Source organism: Procambarus clarkii, chromosome 90 (genome assembly GCF_040958095.1).
Source record: "Procambarus clarkii isolate CNS0578487 chromosome 90, FALCON_Pclarkii_2.0, whole genome shotgun sequence".
NCBI classification, from domain to species: domain Eukaryota; kingdom Metazoa; phylum Arthropoda; class Malacostraca; order Decapoda; family Cambaridae; genus Procambarus; species Procambarus clarkii.
This window is the reverse complement of record NC_091239.1, coordinates 17023856-17047483: the sequence shown is the minus strand read 5'-3', so window position 1 is coordinate 17047483 and position 23628 is coordinate 17023856. Positions and strand designations below refer to the sequence as shown.

Here is a 23628-nt window from a genome sequence, read left to right as displayed (position 1 = left end):
AAATAACTTACCAAATACTTGTATAATCAATTCTTTGATCAAAAATAGTGTCTGCCACACAGGGCAAATGCATAACAACGAGACGATCACATGGCCTTAAAGGAAATACAACGTGGATATGATCAATAGTTCTCCATATTATATACTTTAAACAGAACGTGTGGTAATAATAAATAGTGTCATTCAGCCAGGCTCTAGGCAAGAGTACCATAATATATGCCCATATATATATATTGAACTCTATAAATAATTAAGAAAATACCCAGCTGAGACAAGGAGTTCCTCATTAAAGGAAAATTTATATGATAATCAAGCTTAATGCACTTATAGACTGAATGATTCCATACAATGTTTTTCTAACCCATGACCAACAGCTAACAAATAAAATTTAAAATTCTTGAAAACTCTCGATTCATACATAACAGTAATGAAAATGACAAAAAAAAAGCACATGAATATGAAATACTAAGAACATGTTTACATCAATGCACTTGTTGCCTAGATCCTTATTGCCCCCAAGACAAGTAGCATGAGCTTGCCTAACAATCCCTATGTCGGTGGCTGCGCTGGTAACTGATGGACGTCCTTAGTCATGCATGTCGTCGTCAAGTGTCTCGCTACCTTTATAAAGTCCGCCAAGGGAACGAGTGATAGAAACACTTGCCATAATAATAAAGATAAGTCATGCACTCCGATGTTCAATCCAGCTATTAACATCACATTTATGTAAAAATTCAATTTTAAATTATCAAAGGATGAAAAAAAAAAACGTTTCCTCAATTGTAACATGCTAACTAATGGTGTTAATTTGACGTTAACTATCACTTACCAGCGTTGACACAGTGTTAACAGCCGCAGAAAGAGGACTAGGCTTACAAAAGTAGAAACAGTAGATCACACATAAAAATCACTTCTGAAGAGAAAGTAGAGATAAGGATCACCCAAAATAAATGGAAACTTTCAAATCACTTCAATATTAAATCCAAAATTACTGCATGGGTTTTCATAAGTAATGATAAAGTTCATTTCCATTAGAAACACCATAGAGAAAAAACTCCCAACAAAGAAAGAAAAACTACCAATTGTGTAAAAAAAACTTAACCACACATGCCCTCACAATTTGATATCTCCCAAGAAACACTGGGCTCTTCCAAGAGGAAACCCCCATTTTCTGACAATTAGATAAATTGCCCCGTACAAAGACCATTCATTACTGACGATGAGAATATCGTCAAATTACAGCAAATGCGATGGAACTGTTAGAAGCACCTAAAGTGTTACCACCCAAGCTTCCTTTTTCCCTTCATTTTAATATTGCATAAATTGCTAAAAATATCAACAATTTTAAACACTTTAAATGTGCTGGAACTTGTGTGTGGTTGCCTTTTGAAGTTAAAATTATTCTTTGGCCTTATAACTTAAAACAAATAGGAAAAAAATCACCTGGGAAGTAGCCAGGTTATCTGTATAGCTACTTTTCAAGCAGGAACTGGATATATTACTGATTTTTAAGCATTTCATACAGCCATAACAATTACGATCATCTTTGAAATGAACTAGAATTTATTGCAAGCATTATAAGCATTTTCTAATGCTGCTCATTTCTTTTAAGAAATATGCATTCCTACCCAGTGGAATGATACTTTCACAGAGAAGTAAGTCTTCATTCTCTCCACTGGACCTTACTAGCCACTTATTTTCTGCTTCAAGTGTCTCAATAATCACTTTCAGTTTTCACAAAGCTGGTTATTTGTTTTGTGACACCACGAAGCTGTACACACTCTGACCCTCGACCAATGGCAGTTGTGTCCAGAGTAGGGATGTTGATTCACATATCACCAAGCATTATATCATTGCAAACACCACAGCAACATCCACTAACAAGTCCTGCCAGAGAAGGCTAATCTGTGTGGCCTGAAATCGTGTGTTTCATGCCCATTAGCAGGCGTAGGCCATCGTTACAAACAGAACCGTATTCTTGCAGTTTTTCTTAGCCCTGGTTTGTGTGATCCACAAACCTAGAAAGAAGCTTGACAGCCTAATTATTCTCATCATTAGAGCCTTTTGCTTGTCTCCTAATGAGAGCCTTTGCAATCTCAGTCCTGAGGGCATCATGCTGCTTTTGGTCTGGGAGGGGCTGGACAGAGCGGAGTCCATTAACAATGTCCTTTGTCTTGCCAAAGTAGATCTCATTAAGCGTGTTGCGGATCTTGTTCTCCATGTCTTCCACCATACGGCCAATATTCGCAATGTGTGGAGATGACTCGGAAACGGGGCAGTCTTGTTCCATCTGTTGGAATGATGAAGTCGTAATAAAACCATTTAATATGCCACAAATGTTTCTGTATCTAAATCTTACATTCTTCAGTATAATGTATGCTATTAAAGTAACATCTGAAACTAAATTGTATTAAAATTAGGACATTGTATAACTACAAAACTTGAAAATGTTAGCAAATTTGTCCACTAGACTGAATTGTAATAGTCAATATTTTGAATTGTCATCCATTTATTTAAAATAACTACTACAGATCCAACTTTAACATTTAATTCTGCTGTTAATTTATGAAATGAAGCAACATTCAATTAATGTTTCTGCCCAAAAACGCTATGCATGCTAGTGGCTTTACAAGAATGTAAAAACATCAATGCTATGTACTTTCATCAACCCAATGTACTTTCTTGTATATACTGTATATAAATAAATAAATTAATTAATTAACTGAAAATAGTAATAATCATGTTAGATTTCCAATACTGTACTAAAGTCTACAGAGAAAAAATGGAAGTCATTTTGAGCTGTTTGATGTGATGATGTTTGTATATATTTTAGACAGCAGTGTTAAGTTGTATGAAAAGGAAACATATGCCAAGCTATATATTAACACCGGTAAGTAATGGTTGACATTGCACTCTGATATATAATTTCAATCTATATAAATAAAAATGTAAATGTTCGTTTGTTCAAAATAGCTAATCTTCGAAAGTTCTGCACCGATTGTTTTGAAATCTTTACACAACGTTCCATTCGCATCCAAGCGGGCTTTTATATGCATATATTATAGATGTCACGTCTGTGATGAGAGAAAAACATGCATTTTTGAAAAACTGTTTTTCATGTGAAGGAAACCTTTGAAACCTTTTTACCGATTGCTTTGAAATTTTGACACAACGTTGCATTCGAATTGGCGCGTGTGTTTATATACCTACTACTGTATACATGCTTCACCTGTGACAGGAAAAAACATGCTTTTTTTGTTTTTAAATCAGTGCCATCTGTTGGACGTAAGAGCAACACACACTGTAATCTCCGAAAGTTCTCCACTGATTGCTTTGAAATTTTGACACAACGTTCCATTCGAATACACGCGTGTTTTTATATACCTACTATATAGATGGCACACCTGTGAAAGGTAAAAACATGTTTTATTTGAAAAACAGCACCATCTATTGCACGTAATAGCAACACACTATACTAAATATGTTACGATTCCATTTCAGTGTTTCCAATTGAATTGATAAATTTAATTTCCACAGATTTTGATTTACCTGTATTTTCATTTTGATTTCATTATTTTGTGTGACATTGCATTGAAATTGAGCTGTGTTGTTTACCATACCATTCATTTCGTAAGTACTGTACAAGTATAGATGCCACACCTGTGACAGGTAAAAGCATTCTTTTTTTTTTAAGAAACAGCACCATCTGTTGCACGTAGGAGCAGCACACGCTACACTAAATATGTTTAGATTCCATTTCAATGTTTCCAATTGCATTGACAAATTGAATTTCCATAGATTTTGATTTATTTTTATTTTTATTTAATTATTTTGAGTGACATTACATTGGAACTGAGCTGTGTTGTTTACCATACTGTTCATTTCGTGAGCAAAAGTATGGATGCCACACATGTGACAGGTAAAAACATGCTTTTTTGAAAAATAGCACCAACTGTTGCACGTAAGAGCAACAGACGCTATACTAAATATGTTACGATTCCATTTCATTGTTTCCGATTTTATTGATAAATTGAATTTTCATAGATTTAAATTTATTTTAAATTTTGATTTAATTATTTTTGTGTGACATTGCTTTGGAATTGAGCTGTGTTGTTTACCATACTGTTCATTTTGTGAAAACCGTTTATTTATTTCATTGTTTTTATTTTTTTTTTAACTTTTTCTTATACTGTATTTCAATGATGAGAACATCAGATCATATGATGTTCCCAATTTTCTGACGGGAGCATCAGATCATTTGGGAATGCATCAGACGAGGGAGTGGGGAATAGTGGGGAGGACGAGGGGACAGGAGTGGGGGATGGAGGGGAGGACGAGGGGACAGGGAAGGGGGTAATGGTGGGGAGGACGAGGGGACAGGGGAATGGAGAATGGTGGGTAGGACAAAGGGACCGGGGAGTGGAGGGTGGTGGGGAGGATGAGGGAATGGGGAATGGTAGGGGGGACGGGGGAGTGGGAGATGATGGGGAGGACGAGGGGATGGTAGAGTGGTTAGGAGGACGAAGGGATGGAGGATGGTGGGGAGGACAAAGGGATAGGGGAGGGGAAGGGGGAATGGTGGGGGAGGATGAGGGGATAGGGGAGTGGGGAATGGTTAGGAGGATGAAGGGATGGGAGAGGGGGGAAATGGTGGGGAGGACTGAGAGACAGGGAAAGGTTGCTGTGGCTCAGCAACGCATGGCAGGGAACAGCTAGTTAAATAATATAATTCTAGATTAAAGAAACATTATTACCAAAATAAACTATCATGTTTGTAATACAGTGGTACCTCGCATAACGATTGCCCCAAAAGACGAATATTTTGGGTAACGAACGGCCCGATCGGCGTCAAATCGTCCCTTATGACGAACGCTGGTTTGAGTAACGTCAACACCACATGGTGGGGTCGCGCTGCTTCTTGCACATTCTTAGACGCCTCCGACGATGCACATAAATTATGTTGTTCTTGTTTAAAGATGCTAATGATGCTGGGATATAAAAGGGTGACTACTGAGATGTTGCAAAGCATTGACGTTTTTGTAGGAAAAAATGAAATGAAATGTCTGATATACAACAAATGTCAAAAAGGTTCGTTCGGTGTTCGGCAGGTAGGCTGCTCCATTATAACAATCTTTCTTTGTTTCAAATGTGTTCCATTTGTTTTTTATTTGTCATTTGCGTCTCAATAATGGAGAAGCCTACCTTACATACACTGAATAAACCATTATGACATTTTCCTTTCTTCAAATGTGTTCAATATTTATTTTTCATTTGCCTTATAGCAAAAGGTTCGTTCGGTGGTCGGCAGGTAGGCTGCTCCATGTTTCTTACATACAAAAAACGTAAATAATAAAAAAAATGAAGAATTTTGAAAACCAGTACAAATGTCAAAAAGGTTCGTTCGGTGGTCTACAGGTCGGCTGCTCCATGTTTCTTAAAAAAAAAAAAAAAACGATAAATAAAAGAACTGTTGAAACAATTTGAAAAATGGACAAATGTCATAAAGGTTCGTTCAGTGTTTGTCGGGTAGGCTGCTCCATTATTGAGACGTAAGTGACAAATACAAAACAAATGGAACACATTTGAAACAAAGAAAGATTGTCATAATGGAGCAGCCTACCCAACAAAAACTGAACGAACCTTTTGCCATAACGAATATGAAAGACAAGGGCTGCTGGCTGGGTTAGTACTGCGTGAGCAACCATTTGTGGCACACGTGCCTCTGGCTCTCAAACACCTGTCCCACACGGTGTTGAAAGACTGTGCTCAGTCGGTGCAATTCAGACCCTTTTGTTTGAAGAACATAAGGGTCATAACATTGGTGAAGCTAGGCGCAATAAGGGCTTAACACAACGGTCGGATGCCAGTGATACAGCACCTATGAGGATGATACAGCAAGCGTATCCAGGTGTAGCTCTGAGCCCCACCCTTGCCATCTCTAATGTATATAGATGATACATAGATGAATCGTTTTCTGCGTTCAGTGATGATGCATCTGATACAAGTAGCATAGATTAACAGTGTTAGCGGCTTCCATGGTGGTGGTGTTCATTGATATTTTCAAGAATACCTGAATCTTTTCCTGACTGATGGACACTCTTTGAGGCTAGCTGAATCTCTTCCTGACTGATGGACACTCTTTGAGGCTAACTGAATCTCTTCCTGTGTGGGACCTTACAAAGCGATCTTTTCAAGACTACCTTACAAATTGAGCTTTTCCTATAATCGTTTCAATACTACTTTATGCTTTACAAGCTTGGCTACATACCACCTACAAGTACTAAAGCCAAGGGTGCACGCAAGTGCGTTATTTGCAAGCACACATAACGATGAAACAGGAAACGAAAATCTATCTGTAGCTGGTGCAAGGAGAGCAAAGTCGCGCTGTGTACCATGGACTACTTCGTTGACTATTATGCACCTCCAAAGTACTGAGTGTGTAATACAGTGTGTTACTGTGTAAATAATATGTGAAACTGTACATATTGTAATATTAGTGAATTTTTACCACGTAATATTGTGACAATAAACATTTATTGTGGACACATTACTGACACATGTATCACAGTTTCATGGAAAATTATGAACATTCTACTGTATACATATTGTAAAGGTCACAAATATGCATCATATACGATAAATGAAACAAATAAAACCACATTGGAAATGCATAGAAAAAATATTTGAAAATATATTTGTGGCAACACGCGGTGCTTGAATGGCCTGCGCGACCGTGTCTGGGAGCTTCACACACGGGCGACCAGGCCCTGATGACGTCACAGCGCACCTTGTCCACGCCCTCACAGCCAAAGTAAGTGGAATTTGGTAATTATTTTTACATAGTTCAGGGACGGTAATTTATCATTTTACAAAGAAAATTTTTATTTTGGGGAACATTTGATGTCATGCACTCTGGGGAAATTTCACAATAAACACAGTGCATCACACTGGTTACATGGGGGGACACTCGTTTTGTATGACGTCCGTTTCACATGACGAACATGGAACGGATTAAATTCGTTATGCGAGGTACCACTGTACTATATAGCCAACATTTTGTTCAAATTTACAATGTGGCTAATTTTCCTAAAAGTACAGTGCTAGTACACACCAGATGAATCACCATATTTGTAGGCCACAAACCACGGTTAACAAATTCATATAGATTTTGTTTATTTACACATCACTTTCAAATGAACGGGTAGCTGCAGGTGCATGCATTGTGCCGGTGCTCTCCAAGAAAGTAGGACACAGAAACACACACGATCAAGACACAGAACATTGTTAATAAGTGACTATGAGAGTGTGGAGGATATCTTGAGATGATTTCGGGGCTTTAGTGTCCCCGCGGCCCGGTCCTCGACCAGGCCTCCACCCCCAGGAAGCAGCCTGTGACAGCTGACTAACACCCAGATACCTAATTTGCTGCTAGGTAACAGGGGCATAGGGTGAAAGAAACTCTGCCCATTGTTTCTCGCCGGCGCCTGGGATTGAACCCAGGACCACAGGATCACAAGTCCCGCGTGCTGTCCGCTCGGCCGACCGGCTCCCCAGCGTTAAATTTTATATCACCGAACTCGCAATAAAATTCTCTACACAGACATATGCATATAAATGTAGAATCATGATTGCGGCCAACACAAGAGTGTGTGAAGTGGGCGATTACCCTAGTTGTGTGACCAACTCAATAGTCTCTCCTCTAAGTTACAATACAATGTCGTTTTCTCAAATAGGCACTGTGCCTATTAGGGAAAACGGAAATTTAATGGCAAACATTCATACAAATCCCAAGTCGATCGAGTAGTATATACCCACTATAACACGGACTGTGTGATATTACCTTGTCAACTACCCAAGCACAGTCATAGAAAATAGTATTTGTGTATAAAGAGAATTAAGTGAATGATAGTGATTAAACTACTGTATGACATTCGGTAAGAAATCACGTCACAGGCAACCAGGAACACTTTTGGGATACTGGGATCAGTTTACAAGCAAAGCGTTACAGTACACCTGGTACAATACTCTGGCCTACCGCAATTCGTTCTTCAGTCGAATTATCTTTGGTCACCGAGCAAAGCATTTGACCCAACTTGTTGCACTTGAAAAACACACGAGTGCATACTTGTACTTCAGACCATTTGCACTCACTTCCTATCTATAATGCCCAAAACACTTTGAATACTAGTGGCTTTATTAAATATGCATTTTATGTAATGGCTATTCAACCACTGTACTCCATTGTTCGGTATAACTTTGTAATACAAAATTATATTATAATTACTATTACCAGTTTTACAAGGTAAGCTGCCCGGTACCAAGTTCAGTTCAATGTCTGCCAGCAGTTCTCGCTCTATCCATCCTCTTGCATGTTCATTTTTATTTTATAATTACTGTACCTACATGCTCTACTGAACATCTACAATGCCCACCATGTCTCCACTGATGCTGAGAAGCATCATGAACCACCACACCATTATCATAATCACTCCATGTATAATTTAAAATCTCAAAACTGTATAATGCTGTGTATGTGTGTGCATAAAATTTTTCATTTCAGCTGCTCTACGTTATTCAATTTGAAATTATATGTGCACAGCCATCTCACTTGGACATCAGACCCTCTCACCCCTCCATCACACAGCAAACTGAGTATCCACATGTCCCTGGACCCAACGACTCCCCACCTGGATTCCTCCCAGGACGGGGAATCCAGGAGGAATCCAAGTAGGAGGGAGTTAGTAGGCATCCATCAGTCTCAGGAGACTATGGAGTTGTGCACTGGGTTGTTGGTCTGGAGTGGCCAATGGGAGGAATCCATTTGGGGTGTACACCAGGAGTCATGAATATTTGCATTTTTTTGCATTCATTGTTTTATAAAAATTTTTTTTATATTTTTTGGTTCACAAGTAGTGGCACTGATGACAGCTGCATGCCAAGAGTTAAAATTAATTCTTACTTAATCTTAAGAGAGATGCCTAATGCACTGACCTGTCTGGTAAGTGAGCCGCCTAGGTTCATGGTGCCAGATCCCTGTTTATTAGTTTGTAGCCACAACATCGCAGTAGAAGTGAGCTTGTAGTGCGCCGAACGTCCACTGGATTTCTCTACTACCTCAACAACATGGATACTATCCCAGCAACCTTTAATTTTCTTACTACCATCACCAGCTTTTTTTATGAGAATTACACCTGTGTAAAAATAAAAAGTTAGTTGTATCAGTTAAAACATTCAATACTGTCAAAATTGGAAAGACAATTCTAATTCAACATGCAAATTGTTTTCTATATATATATACACTTGAGATTTCCAAATACTTTCCTTCAGACTTTAGAAACAACTACATACAGAAGCTTCCCCAAAATATCAGTCCCTGGCTAATACACATTATCTACTGTAGCATGCAATGTGGTGCTACACTGTGGATACTGTCAACCTTCGCTGACTGTGCCAGATCACTGTGACCCCTCTCACACTTCTCATTCATACACTCACCGTGACCCATCTCACGGTTCTAACTCATACACTCACCTGTCTCACTCATACACTCATCTGTGAGTACATGTCTCACATTACTCACTCATACACTCACTGTGACCCCTCTCATAGTTCTCACTCATCACTTACTGTGGCCTCATAGTTTCATCCAGTGCACCTATAACAAATATGGAGCCATTTTGCAATCTTGCTGTCAATTCAGATAGAACCCCTTTACCTGGTAACCCCCCCCCCCACCAGCCTTTACACACACAAGAGTTCCTTCATAGAGTGCCCCTAAAATAATTCTGATCCAGTATGAATATAACATTGAAATGATCATAATTGGGAGCATCATAAATTAAAAAAATCCAGTTTCTACTTACACTTTACATGTACTGTATAAACAACCACTTACTGCGCTGTAGAAGCAACACTTATATGGACCAAATAAGCAACAAAGATACAGGTATTTATTAATATATATGTATATTAATTGTGAGCTGGGAATCATGGGAACGTTACCTGCAAACCCATGGTCTAGGTCCCAAAGATATACAGAAGAAACGCCACCTTCAAAGTACATATCACGGTATTGATCAAACGCCTGATTTGCATCTAATTCTAATTTACGTAGCCTGTCGCTGGGCATAGCTCCATCTTCTAAAGGCGGGTCATAGGTGTTGCTCCACGGTGACCTGGAAAGAGAGAAAATTGATTTAAAATAACAAAATAAGAAAATTATGCAATACAGTATAATGGTTATCTTGAGGTTATCTTCAGATGATTTCGAGTCTTTTTAGTGTCCCCGCGGCCCGGTCCTCGACCAGGTCTCTATCCCCAGGAAGCAGCCCGTGACAGCTGACTAACACCCAGGTACCTATTTTACTGCTAGGTAACAGGGGCATAGGGTGAAAGAAACTCTGCCCATTGTTTCTCGCCGGCGCCTGGGATTGAACCCAGGACCACAAGTCCAGCATGCTGTCCGCTCGACTCCCTGGTGGTGCTCATATCACACACACACATACAGAAGATAAGATTTTTATTTACTCCCATACAGGATGAAACAAATGAAAGTGAGTGGTGCTCAATGTGTAAAGCAAATGGCAGTTATCTTGAGATGAATTCGGGGCTTTAGTGTCCCCGCGGCCTGGTCCTCGACCAGGCCTCCACCCCCAGGAAGCAGCCCGTTACAGCTGACTATCTCCCAGGTACTGTACTTATTTACTGCTAGGTAACAGGGGCATCAGGATGAAAGAAACTCTGCCCATCGTTTCTCGCCGGCACCGGGATCGAACCCAGGATCACGCATCCAGTGTTCTGTTCGCTCAGCCACCGGCTCCCCTGTTAATGCACCCTTTTTATGCTCCCTTTAAATATAATAATGTAATCCTGTGAGAATGTAGATACGCCGTTTGAAGATAGTAAGACAGTTTTAACAAATTTACCTATAGGAATCCCCATCTCTGTTGTAGTCACAAAGTAAGTAATCTTTTCCACTGTTCTTGTCTCGTGCTATCTTAAGAGGCTGATCAACAGATGACAAAAGTTCTTCACACAATGATGGCACCAAATCAATTAAGTCACTCAGGTTACGCTCTATTTGCTGAGGAGGCAGCCTGCGCATCAGGTCAAGCGCACAGTCTAACTGCTGCTCCATCTGAAACAAAAAATATATACATTAATACAGTAAAGTACAAAGTATGCTTTGACAAGCACCTGAACATTAAAGATATAAAGATCATAAATATTCGTAACAGATAAAACATTTTGTCATGATGTCAAACAAATTTATCCTTTATCTGAGGTCAAGTAAAAAAAATAATAAGCCTTTAGTTTATAAAAATAGCATTTCTAAGCAGATTATGAACCGTAAGGCAGGATAACAGAGCACAGGACGCTTTTCAAACATCCTTTTAGGGTCATAACCTGTTTAGATAAATAGAGATTTTATGATCTAGTCAAGAAAGACCAACAGTGGAGCTGCTCAGAAATTCAAGCTTTACAAAACTTCCTTTCCCTAACATCACTGGGGGGACTGCCAAAGCTTCTAGTTAACTACTAATTGCCTAATTATAGTTAGTATAACTATTTATATGCCTAAATAGTATAACTATTTACTTAACTGTATTACCTATTTACTGCAAGGTGAACAGAGGCATTAAGTGAAACGAATGTGCCCAACCGAATGCGAGTCGAGAACAAACCCGACCGTACTACCGAGACCTCCCCCCCCCACGACACCCCTATGCAACATGATTCTTAACACTTTGGCCAGGCCAACGGGCCACCCGCATTGCACTGCAAGGTAGGCCGTGCATTGCTGGCGAGCACACAACTCAATGTTAAACTCTTTCACTCACAATGTTTATACGTAATAATAAGAATAAGCAAAGATGAATATACAATATGACGGCGTTGGCGTCATGCCCCGAACTGCACGCATTGTTTTGATGACTCCGAGAGCGTCATCATCATCCAGCGAAAGTGTTAAGACACCGTGGAGAGTTGTTGTATTGTGTTTCTGGCTCAATGGATACAGTAACTTAATCCTTGACATGTAGTGTAGGGTTCAGGGCAAAATGTACAACCCACGATTAGCCTAGACTCAGTTCACTGACATTATTGGTTTATTTTTGCCTCACACCAATATATAGTGGGACAGCATCATTTTAGGGCATGTCAAAGAACTTAAGAGGCTGGTTATGAATACCTGCATCTTTCTACAAGTATGAACATAGCCGACAATACAGATGAAGATGAACTAGAATGCATTGTCACTACAGTATATTAACAGATGCCTCATTGCTAGATAACTTATTTCTTTACTGATTTGACTTAATAACAAGACTTTCTTTACATACAGTAAAGATACAAGTCTCCAAGCACGTAACATAGCTTATTGCTCTTCAGACAGTATTAAAAAGGAGAAACACAATAGTTCCTTTACGTAAACATTGCTAGTATGAGAATAAACACTATTACGCTTTGCCCGAAACACTATGCGTACTAGTGGCTTTAGGTATTGTATGTACTACCTCTATCTTTAAATCTAACAGAATGTTTGTACTGTAACGCTGCAACTATGTATGTACTGTTCCTAAATAAATTATTATTATTATAATAATAAGAAGAGATGTTTATCTATCAAGTTAAACCCTGTGCCGCCATGTCATGCTACACAATGAGAAAGCAATGAACTATGACAACCTAGGACAGGTCCCAGCACCTGTAAACTGTAGACCAAAGAGCAGAATCCAGCCACAAAACCTGTATGCTCGGTGAGTACTTTTCAACATGTAACCTTAATGCCCGATTTAATAGCTCCCAGGGACTAATACACTGTATTTGGCTATGATTGATTAGATCAATTTATTGGTAAAAGTAATTTTTATTTCTAGTAGCAAAGAGAATCTGTTAGAATTACTGCACCAAGTTTCACCAACAAACACCTTTTTATTTTCCTTAATTACATCTGTTTGCACCATTTTCAGGTCACACACACATTATGTTGTATTTAGTTATAGTGTTAAGTAATTCTATATTCAAGTACAGTTCAGTATTACACAAGTCGGCTTAAAAGTAGATGATAGGCACTGGCCGGTGGCTCAACCCAAAATATAACAAACAAAACTGTCTACTTCACATTAATCTAATAACTAGTATCACACAACTTTGAATTCACCGTTTTAACATATAGCATATCAGATTGTGAGTTACAATGGCAATGTCTTGAACTAACGTTATTAAGACGGGAGTAGATGACCTGTGGAGGGAAGCAGAAGGCAAGCAAGAGTGTCAGACGTGCCCCTGGGCACCCTCAGGCGACCCCTGGAGGTCACACCAGAGAGAAACTTGCAGGCCACCTGTCTCTTCCAACACCACAACCCTGCAACAAATGCCATCAGCTGCTAGTCTAAACTACCTAATAGTGCCCCCCTCAACCATCTCGTTGTTGGAGGGTGATCCTTTTGACTGTTGTGGGTGGTGGTATGGTATACCTGAGAGGTGTAGGGGGGTGGGGTGGGGCTCACGTCTGGTGACCCAGTTGTGGCTCCTCTGGCTCTCCTCTACCTCAACCAACTCTTCAATACCAGCCCCAACTAGCCCTACCTAGCCACTCAGCCCCAACTCTGGCCTAGCTAGGCGAGTGAGGAGTCCACCCTCAAGTGGGTCAAGTTACTACTCGAGGCTGATATATTGGGTAAAAGGAGTGAATCACTTTGCTGGGGATGGGCGTACTCTTGGCCTTCACCAGACACCCGTTCCCCTCAGCCCTTATAACAGCCGTGTGCCCCGTATTTCCAGCCCCCGCGGCCACAGTTGCCCCTCCCCGCCACACACACTCACACACTTACCATGATACTCGCCTATCACAGCTAACTTGAAACTAAAAATAAGAATATCTTCCCCGTCGGGCGGCTGCTATCGGCTTGGAGTATCACTGTTCAGCCGAGCCTCTCTTGCCTCTCTCCTCCTGCCTCTCTCTCCTCTACCGCATCAAATATCTCACCACTGTTATATTTAGATTGTTATTACTATTATGGTTTGAGTGTGAGGTGTGTTGTTAGTTATAATAAGGGGAGGGTGAGTGGAGGAGTAGTATAGTTCCTCGCTTGAGGGTGGAGTGGGTCACGTGACGTATACTTCCGGAGTGTTTTGGTTCAGTCTGCAAGTTGTTGTTATTGGCCCGAGTGGTCCCTCTCGTGGTCCCCAGTGGTCTCCCTCGTGGTCCCCGGTGGTCTCTCGTGGTCCCCAGTGGTCCTCGGTGGTTGGTGGAGGCCCTGGGCCACACCACGGCAGTGTGAGGCGGCCGCCACACGCGTCAACACCTTTGAGCCAACACCAACGTGTTGAGCCACTGAGCAGGACGGGTGCTGTGTTGCACTGTGCTATGCTCTCGTGTGCTGTGTTGTGTTAAGACTTGTGCTGTGCTGTGCTGTGTGGGGGGGATGTCGACACTAACTGCCAGTAGCCAGGTGGCCATGGGCGAGCCAGCTGAGATCAGAGTCAAGATAGCCTACAGTGGGTAAGTTGACCGGTCTTGCCACCTGTCACTTGCTAATACACCTTAATTAATACACCTTCGCACAGTTAAAGATGTCAACATTAGTCTCGGCTGCTAGCTCAGTTATAAACCCATATACGCCTCATGGCTGAGTGGGCAGCACTCTGGGGTCATAGTCCTAAGGCTATCTTGGTCTGGGGTCATTCGATCCATGGCAGAGGCAGAAACAAATGAGTAGACTTTCTTCCATCCTGATGCCACTGCTCACCTAGCAGTAAATAGGCACCTGGGAGTTAGACAGCTGCTACAGGCTGCTTTCTGGGTGTGTCTGTGTGTGTGTGTTTACTATTTGTATCTGCAGAATCGAGCTATTAGATCTTGGTCCCCCACCTTTCTAAGCAATTTATTTTTCCTCTATAATATATATTTCTCTCTTAACACATGTACGCCCCCAGAAAGCAGCCCGTAATAACTGTCTAACTCCCAGGTACCTATTTACTGCTAGGTGAACAGGTGCATCAGGGTGAAAGAAACTGCCCATTTGTTTCTGCCTCTACCAGGGATTGAATCCAGGCCCTTAGGACTACAACCCCTGAGCGCCGTCTACTCAGCTGTGAGGGCCTCAAACTAGCATGTGTTAGAGATAAATGTGTGTAGTTGACTTGGAGGATAAATTGGTTACAAAGGCAGGGGGGTCCAAGAGCTAATAGCTCTATTTTGCAGACACATATTGTAAATACAGTACTATATACGGACTGACTTGGATATCACGGTAGTCATGCACAAAATACAGTGTTTCCCAACCACTTGGACTAGTCATTAGATCGACAGCTTTACTTCCTGTTAGGGTCAGCGTTCAGTCACTGATGGTCCTAGTGGATAGGCACTGTTCCTTCACTGTCCATATAGCCGTGCTACTTGTCCTCATGTCCCTTCCAAGTGCTGTATAGTTTTTTTTTTTTTTTTTTTTTTGAGATATATACAAGAGTAGTTACATTCTTGTATAGCCACTAGTACGTGTAGCGTTTTGGGCAGGTCCCTGGAATACGATCCCCTGCCGCGAAGAATCGTTTTTTCATCCAAGTACACATTTTACTGTTGCGTTAAACATAGGCTACAGTTAAGGAATTGCGCCCAGTAAATCCTCCCCGGCCAGGATACGAACCCATGACATAGCGCTCGCGGAACGCCAGGCGAGTGTCTTACCACTACACCACGGAGACTGTCAAAGTTGTTGTTGTTTTAGATTCAGCTACTTAGAACAAAAGTTCAAAAGTAGCACGGGCTATGGCGAGCCCGTAGTGGACTTACCTGGCACAAGAGCGGGGCAAGTAGCACGGGCTATGGTGAGCCCATTGTGGACTTACCTGGCACAGGAGCAGTGCAAGTAGCACGGGCTACCTTACCTTACCTTGAGGTGCTTCCGGGGCTTAGCGTCCCCGCGGCCCGGTCGTCGACCAGGCCTCCTGGTTGCCGGACTGATCAACCAGGCTGTTGGACGCGGCTGCTCGCAGCCTAACGTATGAGTCACAGCCTGGTTGATCAGGTATCCTTTGGAGGTGCTTATCCAGTTCTCTCTTGAACACTGTGAAGGGTCGGCCAGTCATGCCCCTTATGTGTAGTGGAAGCGTGTTGAACAGTCTCGGACCTCTGATGTTGATAGAGTTCTCTCTGAGTACCTGTTGCACCTCTGTTTTTCAACGGGGGTATTCTGCACATCCTGCCATGTCTTCTGGTCTCATGTGATGTTATTTTTGTGTGCAGGTTCGGGACCAGCCCCTCTAATATTTTCCACGTGTAAATTATTATGTACCTCTCCCGCCTGCGCTCAAGGGAGTACAGTTTTAGGCTCTTTAGTTGGTCCCAATAGTTTAGATGTTTTACTGAGTGGATTCTAGCAGTAAAGGATCTCTGCATGCTCTCCAGGTCAGCAATTTCTCCAGCTTTGAAAGGTGCTGTCATTGTACTCAGTACAATGACAGCACCTTTGCAGCAGTACTCCACTCTAGAGAGCACAAGCGTTTTGAAAAGTATCATCATCGGTATAGCATCTCTAGTGTGAAAAGTTCTTGTTATCCAACCTGTCATTTTTCTTGCAGTTGTGACGGCTACTTTATTGTGTTCTTTAAACCTGGACTTGCCTGGCACAGGAGCGGGGCAAGTAGCACGGGCTATGGTGAGCCCGTGGTGGACTTACCTGGCACAGGAGCGGGGCTGTAACTTGACTGGCGCTGTATAACCATACTGGCTTAGCATTTTCTCCCAGTCTGTATAATCACCTAAAGCCACCCAAAGCCTCTTAGAATTACATAAATAAAGACAAAATATACTCACCTAGTTGGTGAATATATGTTTACTATAATCTTGTAGAATGTGAAATTTTTTTTTTACTTGGAAATATCATATTTGCCGCCATGTAAGACGTGCTTTTTTATTTTTAAATGTACAGTACTGTATAAAAAAAAATTGCCCTGAGTCTAATGCGACCGTATTACAGATGTGAGACCGAGCGTCGTAGGCTAGGGAGCCAGACGAGCATACTGGGTAAGTTCGCTAGGCACCAAAAGTCGTTGCTAATAATAAAATACTGAAAACAGAGTTATCACAGTCTGTTACCACAAACTTAGGAAAAATTGCATACGATGTACGTTGGTAGTTATGAAAGAAGCTCACATCATCTCACCACCTTACCCAGCATACATAACCCACACTTGATAAGTCATGCCCGAAACACTTTGCGTAATAGTGGCTTTAGGCATTGTATACACTAGCTCTATCTACAAATTCATCAATTTTTGTATCACCCCTTGTATGTATGTATTTTACCTAAATAAACATTTGAATTTGAATTTTTTTGAATGCATTATTTAATGACTTTGTTACCTCTAAGAAACATTTATTCATTATCTAAATAAATAATGCTCCTAGAAATTTGAAAGGAATGTTAAACTTTCATCCGCCTGTCAGCTATTTGCAATGAGTGAATGACAACAAAAGCAGAGCGCCACGACCGGGTGTGCTGCCCTGGTGGCTGGTCGACGTAACACAAAACATCGCATCCAGAAATACAAGCTTCACATCCTGTATAGCAATTCGCTTGCCCAAAATATAAACACAGTTGATTTAGAGGCGGTGAGAGTTGGGCTACAAAATCCACTTCAAAATATATTTCAATAAATGTATGATGAAACATACTAAAATAGTTATTTTCCAAAAAATATCCTTCTAAAATTGGAGGGTGTCTTTTATACCAGCAAATACGGTAAGCTCTTTTTTTTTTTATATGCAAAATACAATACAGTATGACCAAAATTAGTGATGGGTGATGCCAAATGTTGTTATTTAACATTTTTGTCAACATTTAGTCAACATAATACAACAACATTTGTTGTTGACAATCAGTGTGTCTTACTGACTTTGATGACCAAACCACAGCTTGGAAGGTGGAGAAGCGACGTCCATCCAGGACCATCATCAAGGCATGTGATAATGGTCTTATAGATTTAATTTGGCATCTCCCATCATCAGTTTTGTCTTAGTGCATTATAATATAGGTTATTTACAAGTAAAAGTTAAGTTTTTCACATTATACATTCAACACCAAAATTTCAGTAAGCGAATATATGGTAATTTGTTGTTGGGGGGCCAGTTGGAAAGGGTGACACTGAATCGAATCAAAACATAAAGATGTCATCCCCATGCCTGATGGCTTGTTCCTTGAGAACCACTGAGTGTAAAGAACTTGAAGCCCTGTAATGAGGGTGGATGTACTTAACAGCCACTTGGACAGGTTCTTACAAGAAGTGCCAGACCAACCAGGCTGTAGTGGATATGTGGGCTTGCAGGTTACTCCTAGCCTCTGAGCCTGGCCATCAGCACCTGGTGCTGATGCATTTTGTAGGCTTGGAGAGTGTAGGCTGGGCTTGGAGAGTAGAAGACCTCCTGAAACCCTCTCCTGGTATGCTCCAGGTAAGGTAGCATGGTGTGAGCCTTGCCCCAGGCCTGGCTTGGGGAGTAGAAGAATGCCCAAAACCCTCTCTCCAGGTATGCATTGGTGGCATTTTCAGTTGATACTGAAGATTCAGTATGCTGCTGCTTTATGGTACAGTATGTGCAGTTTGCATGAAGGTTTTCTCCTCCCAATGACTGCACAAGTAGTGACGTATCACCATAAATTACTGTACTCAGTTTCGATAGCCGACATATTATTACCAAGTTATTACTTAAGTGTAGTTACAGGTTGAGAGCTACTCTCATGGTGTCCTGTTTTCCGAGTACTCGTTGTCATATGATGCTTTAAAATGGACCTTTCATGGTATGTAGAGGTTATCTTGATGATTTTGGGGCTTAGCGTCCCCACGGCCCAGTCCTCGACCAGGCCTCCTTGCTACACATCCCCAGGAAGCAGCCCATAGCAGCTGTCTAACTCTCAGGTACCTGTTTACTGCTAGGTGAACAGGGGAGGGGCATCAGGGTGCCCCTCCCCTGTTCTGACCATTTTCTGACCCTGTTTCTGACCATTTGTTTCCACCTCCACCGGGGATCGAACCTGGAACCTTAGGACTGCGAATCCTGAGCGCTGTTTACCTGACAGGCCATACCTCTGTGCCATCCTACAGTTTGACTGTACAGTACAGTCATGTTAAAACAAAGAGAACCAATAAAAAAAAGTATAATTTCTTGCATTTGATAATCAAGAAATTATTTTCTCAAGGTTTTCTGAAAAGCATATCAATAAAAAAACAAACTTTTAAAAAAAATTGTAACCTTTTTATAAGAAATTTTTTCAACATATGGCATTACTGTATGTATATTTGTAGAACTGATATTTTTGTAGTTTCTTTCTACCCATCAATGCAGGCTCTGGAATTCTCATTTTGTCAATGGGCAGGAGGGTTTCAGTAATACAGTTGGGTTAATTTTTTACTAGTAATCGGGAATCCCGGGTGAAAGACATAATACTAATTAGTATTAATACTAATTAATACTAATAATAATTAGGTTTGGCACCTAATACCCCTGTTTACTTAACGGTAAATAGGTACCCAGGAGTTAGTTTATTATGGGGTTGCATCCTTGCGAGAGTCAATAATTCAACCCTGGGTGGAAAGACCTCAATTTTAGTCTAACTTGTATACATTATATACACTGGCTGCCAGTCCCCTAACACAATGAATTACTGTATGTGTGATCTTATCCTATGAATACCAAACACGTCAAGTTGAAAAACCTCTGTACACACTAGATTAAGATAAAGCTGTATTAATCCTTTCGTAACTCGCAACAACACACAATGGCACTGTCTTATATATGCCGATATACAAGACCTAAAATCAGCAAGGATAAAAGTACCTTTTATAAATGGTCTTTTTTTTTTTTTTTTTTTGAGATATATACAAGAGTTGTTACATTCTTGTACAGCCACTAGTACGCGTAGCGTTTCGGGCAAGTCCTTAATCCTATGGTCCCTGGAATACGATCCCCTGCCGCGAAGAATCGTTTTTTCATCCAAGTACACATTTTACTGTTGCGTTAAACAGAGGCTACAGTTAAGGAATTGCGCCCAGTAAATCCTCCCCGGCCAGGATACGAACCCATGACATAGCGCTCGCGGAACGCCAGGCGAGTGTCTTACCACTACACCACGGAGACTGTAAAGTAAAGTCTTCTAGTAATTGAATACAGTACAATGTTTGGAGAATTCACCAAAACTGACTACAGTATTGTAAATGGGCAGTGATATCTGGATACCAAAAAAAAAAATTATATTCTGTACAGTACTGTAAGTGTGATTGAATAAATGGGTCAAATTAAATAATGGTAATAGTTTAGTAAGCTGTTATAACCCTTTTGTTGCAGCATTACTGTTATGGCCTATAAGTTATAGAGGTTAAATAATAAAAAAAAATGCCTATTATTTCCAGTGATGCCATTAAAAAAAATGTGAAAAACAGTAAATATATTTTAATCAATGTTTTCTAATATCAATTATGGCACATGTATCTCGGTAATAAACTGTGTTCCTAAGACGCCCATCATTATGCTGTACTGTAAATACAATGAGTAAGAATAATTACAAAATATATGTATCTGTACTACAGTATAAGCATCTATAGATGCTAATACCTGTATTTTATATTTTTATATGTACTGTATTTAAAAAATTTGCTGGGATTGAATTCTCAATTTTTATTATGTGTAAGGCACAAAAAAATTCATATAGTACTGTATTCATGTAAAATTATGACAAAGTTAACATTTTATATGCACTCTGGTCTCTAAACTTTGGTGTCAAAAAATATCCTCTAGCACCTAAACCAGAGCATAAAATCAGGAATCAGTGGCCCAGTCTCTGACCAGGCCTCTCACTTGGTGTTCTGGTCAACCAGAATGTTGGATGTTGCTGCTCGCAGCCTGACGTATGATTCACAGCCCGGTTGATCAGTTGTACCTGGACGGGGCTCTGGAAGTTGTTCGACTCCAAGCCAAGCCTGGGGACGGGCTTGGTGTCTATCAAGTTCCCTTTTGAATGTGATAAGTCGGCTAGTTATGGAATTCAGGCATTCTAGGAGTGTTGTGTAATACTGTAATAATGAAACAATAGGAATATAGTACTAGAATGCAGACCATAATATGCATGGTTATACAGGTCTGTAATGTACTGTATTGACAAAAGTTCATTATAAATGGGTGATAATTGTCACCTGCTTGGTTGATCAACCCAGCAACCAGGAGGCCTGGTCAGAGAACGGGCAGCAGGGACAATGATCCCCGAAATCGTCAACGGGTAGACACTAGATAGGTAGGTGGAGACTGATCACAAGGTATCTGGATTTTTGGTTTGGTAACAAAACTCCAGATGGCACTAATTTGTTTATCAAAATCATTTGTATAAAAATACACACACTTCAGGAGTAACATATACCTAGGGGTCTGGTAGCTGAGTGGACAGCGCGCAGGACTCGTACTTCTGTGGCCCGGGTTCGATTCCCGGACCAGGCAGAAACAAATGGGGAAAGTTTCTTTCACCCTTTCTTTCTTTACCTAGCAGTAAATAGGTACCTTGGAGTAAGACAGATGTTATGGAGCTGCTTCCTGGGGGAAGGGGGTTGGGGGATAGTAACAGTTGAGAGGCAGGCCGAAAGAGCAAAGCTCAACCCCCGCAAGCACAACTAGGTGAATATATAGCTGAAAAAATATATACTTTTTTTCATATAATATACATTGAACAAAACATATGCCAATCCACGGTGGAAAGGCCACTGAACTTTCAAGCCTCCTCTCTCCACATCCAGATCAGATCCTCTTTCAAGAATTTCACCGCCCCATCCTTCTTCCTCTCACATCCTTTCCAAGCTCTTTGGACATCAAAGAAAAAAACATTAATATATACAGTGGTACCTCAGCTTACGAATTTAATCCGTTCCCAGAGACGGCCCGTAAGCCAAATACAATATTCGTAAACTGAAGTGAATTTCCCCATAAGATATGATGTAAATTGAATTAATCCATTCCAGACTCCCCAAAAAATTATCTTCAAAGTAAATTTTATACCCAATTCACCCAAATCTTCAGTACTAAAGTGCTGTATGTACAAGTTATTACTTACCTTTACTGATGCCTCTTGTTGGCATATGGAGGAAGGGGGGAGGAGAGGTATTAGTGTTTGGAAGGGGAGTCCCCTTCCATTATAACATCAGGTAGTGATGACTTCTCTGGGGTACACTCTGGCACATTTTGCCTGCATACCACAGGGACCTGCTTGTTGCTCACTGCTTGATTTTCTCACTAAAAAAGATCCATAGAAGATTGTTTTAACCTTCGTTGTAACACTTGTCTGTAGTGAGGCATCACATTGTCATTAAAAAGGGTAATGTAACGGTCTACTACAGCTTGCTCTCCCGGTTTGGTGCCTTCTTTGGATAATTACTTACTTACAGCTTGCTCTGGGCGAGTCGTTTGAACAAACAAGTGGCAAACAAAAGTTTGCATTTCTTCCCACAGTATACACCACTTCCTAATTGTTGAGGAAGGTACATTTGTTACTGCCTCCTCCTCCTCTCCTGATGACATTTCCTCAACTGCCTCTTGTTGCTGCTCATTGTGAAGGGCTAGGAGTTCTTCGGTAGTCACTTCTTTGCTGTGTTCCTCCACCAACTCCTCCACATCAGCACCATCCAACTCTAAGCCCAATTTCTGGCCCAGGGTAATAATTTCCTTAACAATAGGCACTTCAGGTCCAGGCTCAAACCCCTCAAAGTCTAGTTCTGAAACACAATTGGGCCACAATTTTCTCCAGCCAGAGATCAGGGTTCTTTGAGTCACTTCTTGCCAGGCTTTGTCAACGTGTTTTAAAGCACTACAAATGTTGAAATGGTTGTTCCAGAACACTTTGAGGGTGAGGTTTGTGGCATTAGTCACTTCGAAACATTTCCGGAAAAGTGCCCTTTCATAAAGTTTTTTAAAATTGGATGTGATTTTCTGGTCCATAGGCTGAATTAGAGGAGTGGTGTTAGGAGGAAGGAACTTTATTGTAACAAAATTAAATTTGTTCAACAATGCATCTTCCAAGCTTGGGGGATGAGCAGGAGCATTGTCGAGAGGAGAAGCACGACCTTGAGTGGCAAACTTTTCTCCTGCAGATATTTTTTTATGGCAGGGCAAACCACCTCATTCACCCACTCCATAAAAAATTGCCTTGTCACGCATGCCTTACTATTAGCCCTCCACATCACACACATTTGGCTTTTCTGCATATTATATTTTTTGAAAACCCTTGGATTTTCAGAATGATAACCAAGCAAAGGGATTAATTTTCAAATTGCCACTCGCATTTCACACAGCACAAGAGTAAACCTATCTTTCATAGGCTTGTGTCCAGGCCATGACTTCTCCTGGGTAATGTATGTCTTCTTAGGCAATCTTTTCCAGAATAGTCCTGTCTCATCACAATTAAACACTTGTTGCAGTAGATGTCCCTCACTCTCTACAAAATCTTTAAATTCGTCAATAAATCTTTCAGCTGCTGGTTTGCCTGAGCTGGCAGCCTCCCCATGCCTCACAATACTATGAATACCACTTCTTTTTCCAAATTTCTCAAACCATTCCCTGCTTGCCTTAAACTCCTTCGCATCTGCATCACT

The 23628-nt window shown here is 40.8% G+C and overlaps 2 protein-coding genes across 4 annotated transcripts in view; one reads left to right on the top strand and one right to left on the bottom strand.

Annotated features, from left to right (window-relative positions):
• Positions 1 to 7: 7 nt before the first annotated feature.
• Positions 8 to 13980, bottom strand: cpb (F-actin-capping protein subunit beta). Of its 2 annotated transcripts, none has more exons than XM_045728277.2 (5): positions 13836 to 13980; positions 10926 to 11137; positions 10003 to 10175; positions 8992 to 9191; positions 8 to 2290 (listed from the first exon to the last, which is right to left on the bottom strand). In XM_045728277.2, exons 1-5 carry the CDS (start codon positions 13836 to 13838, stop codon positions 2039 to 2041), a joined length of 840 nt encoding a protein of 279 aa, XP_045584233.1. In that variant the 5' UTR covers positions 13839 to 13980; the 3' UTR covers positions 8 to 2038. The 2 variants fall into 2 exon arrangements, with proteins under 2 accessions (XP_045584233.1, XP_069174509.1); XM_069318408.1 differs by lacking the exon at positions 13836 to 13980 and adding an exon at positions 13220 to 13361.
• Positions 13981 to 14120: 140 nt separating this feature from the next.
• aPKC (protein kinase C iota type) overlaps positions 14121 to 23628 on the top strand; it is a 201976-nt gene continuing 192468 nt past the window's right edge. The window contains exon 1 of one of the 2 annotated variants that reach the window (XM_069318404.1): positions 14121 to 14506. In XM_069318404.1, the coding sequence (XP_069174505.1) occupies positions 14430 to 14506 (77 nt within the window). In that variant the 5' untranslated portion in view covers positions 14121 to 14429. The remainder of the gene's footprint in view (positions 14507 to 23628) is intronic. The other variant, XM_069318405.1, reaches the window with a different exon arrangement.

Coding starts and splice junctions, on each gene's coding strand:
- cpb (XM_045728277.2), bottom strand. Junction 10,176..10,925: donor AGAGATGGGGATTCCTATAG/GTAAATTTGTTA, acceptor CTCTCTTTCCAG/GTCACCGTGGAGCAACACCT. Junction 2,291..8,991: donor GCGGCTCACTTACCAGACAG/GTCAGTGCATTA, acceptor TCATTCCAACAG/ATGGAACAAGACTGCCCCGT.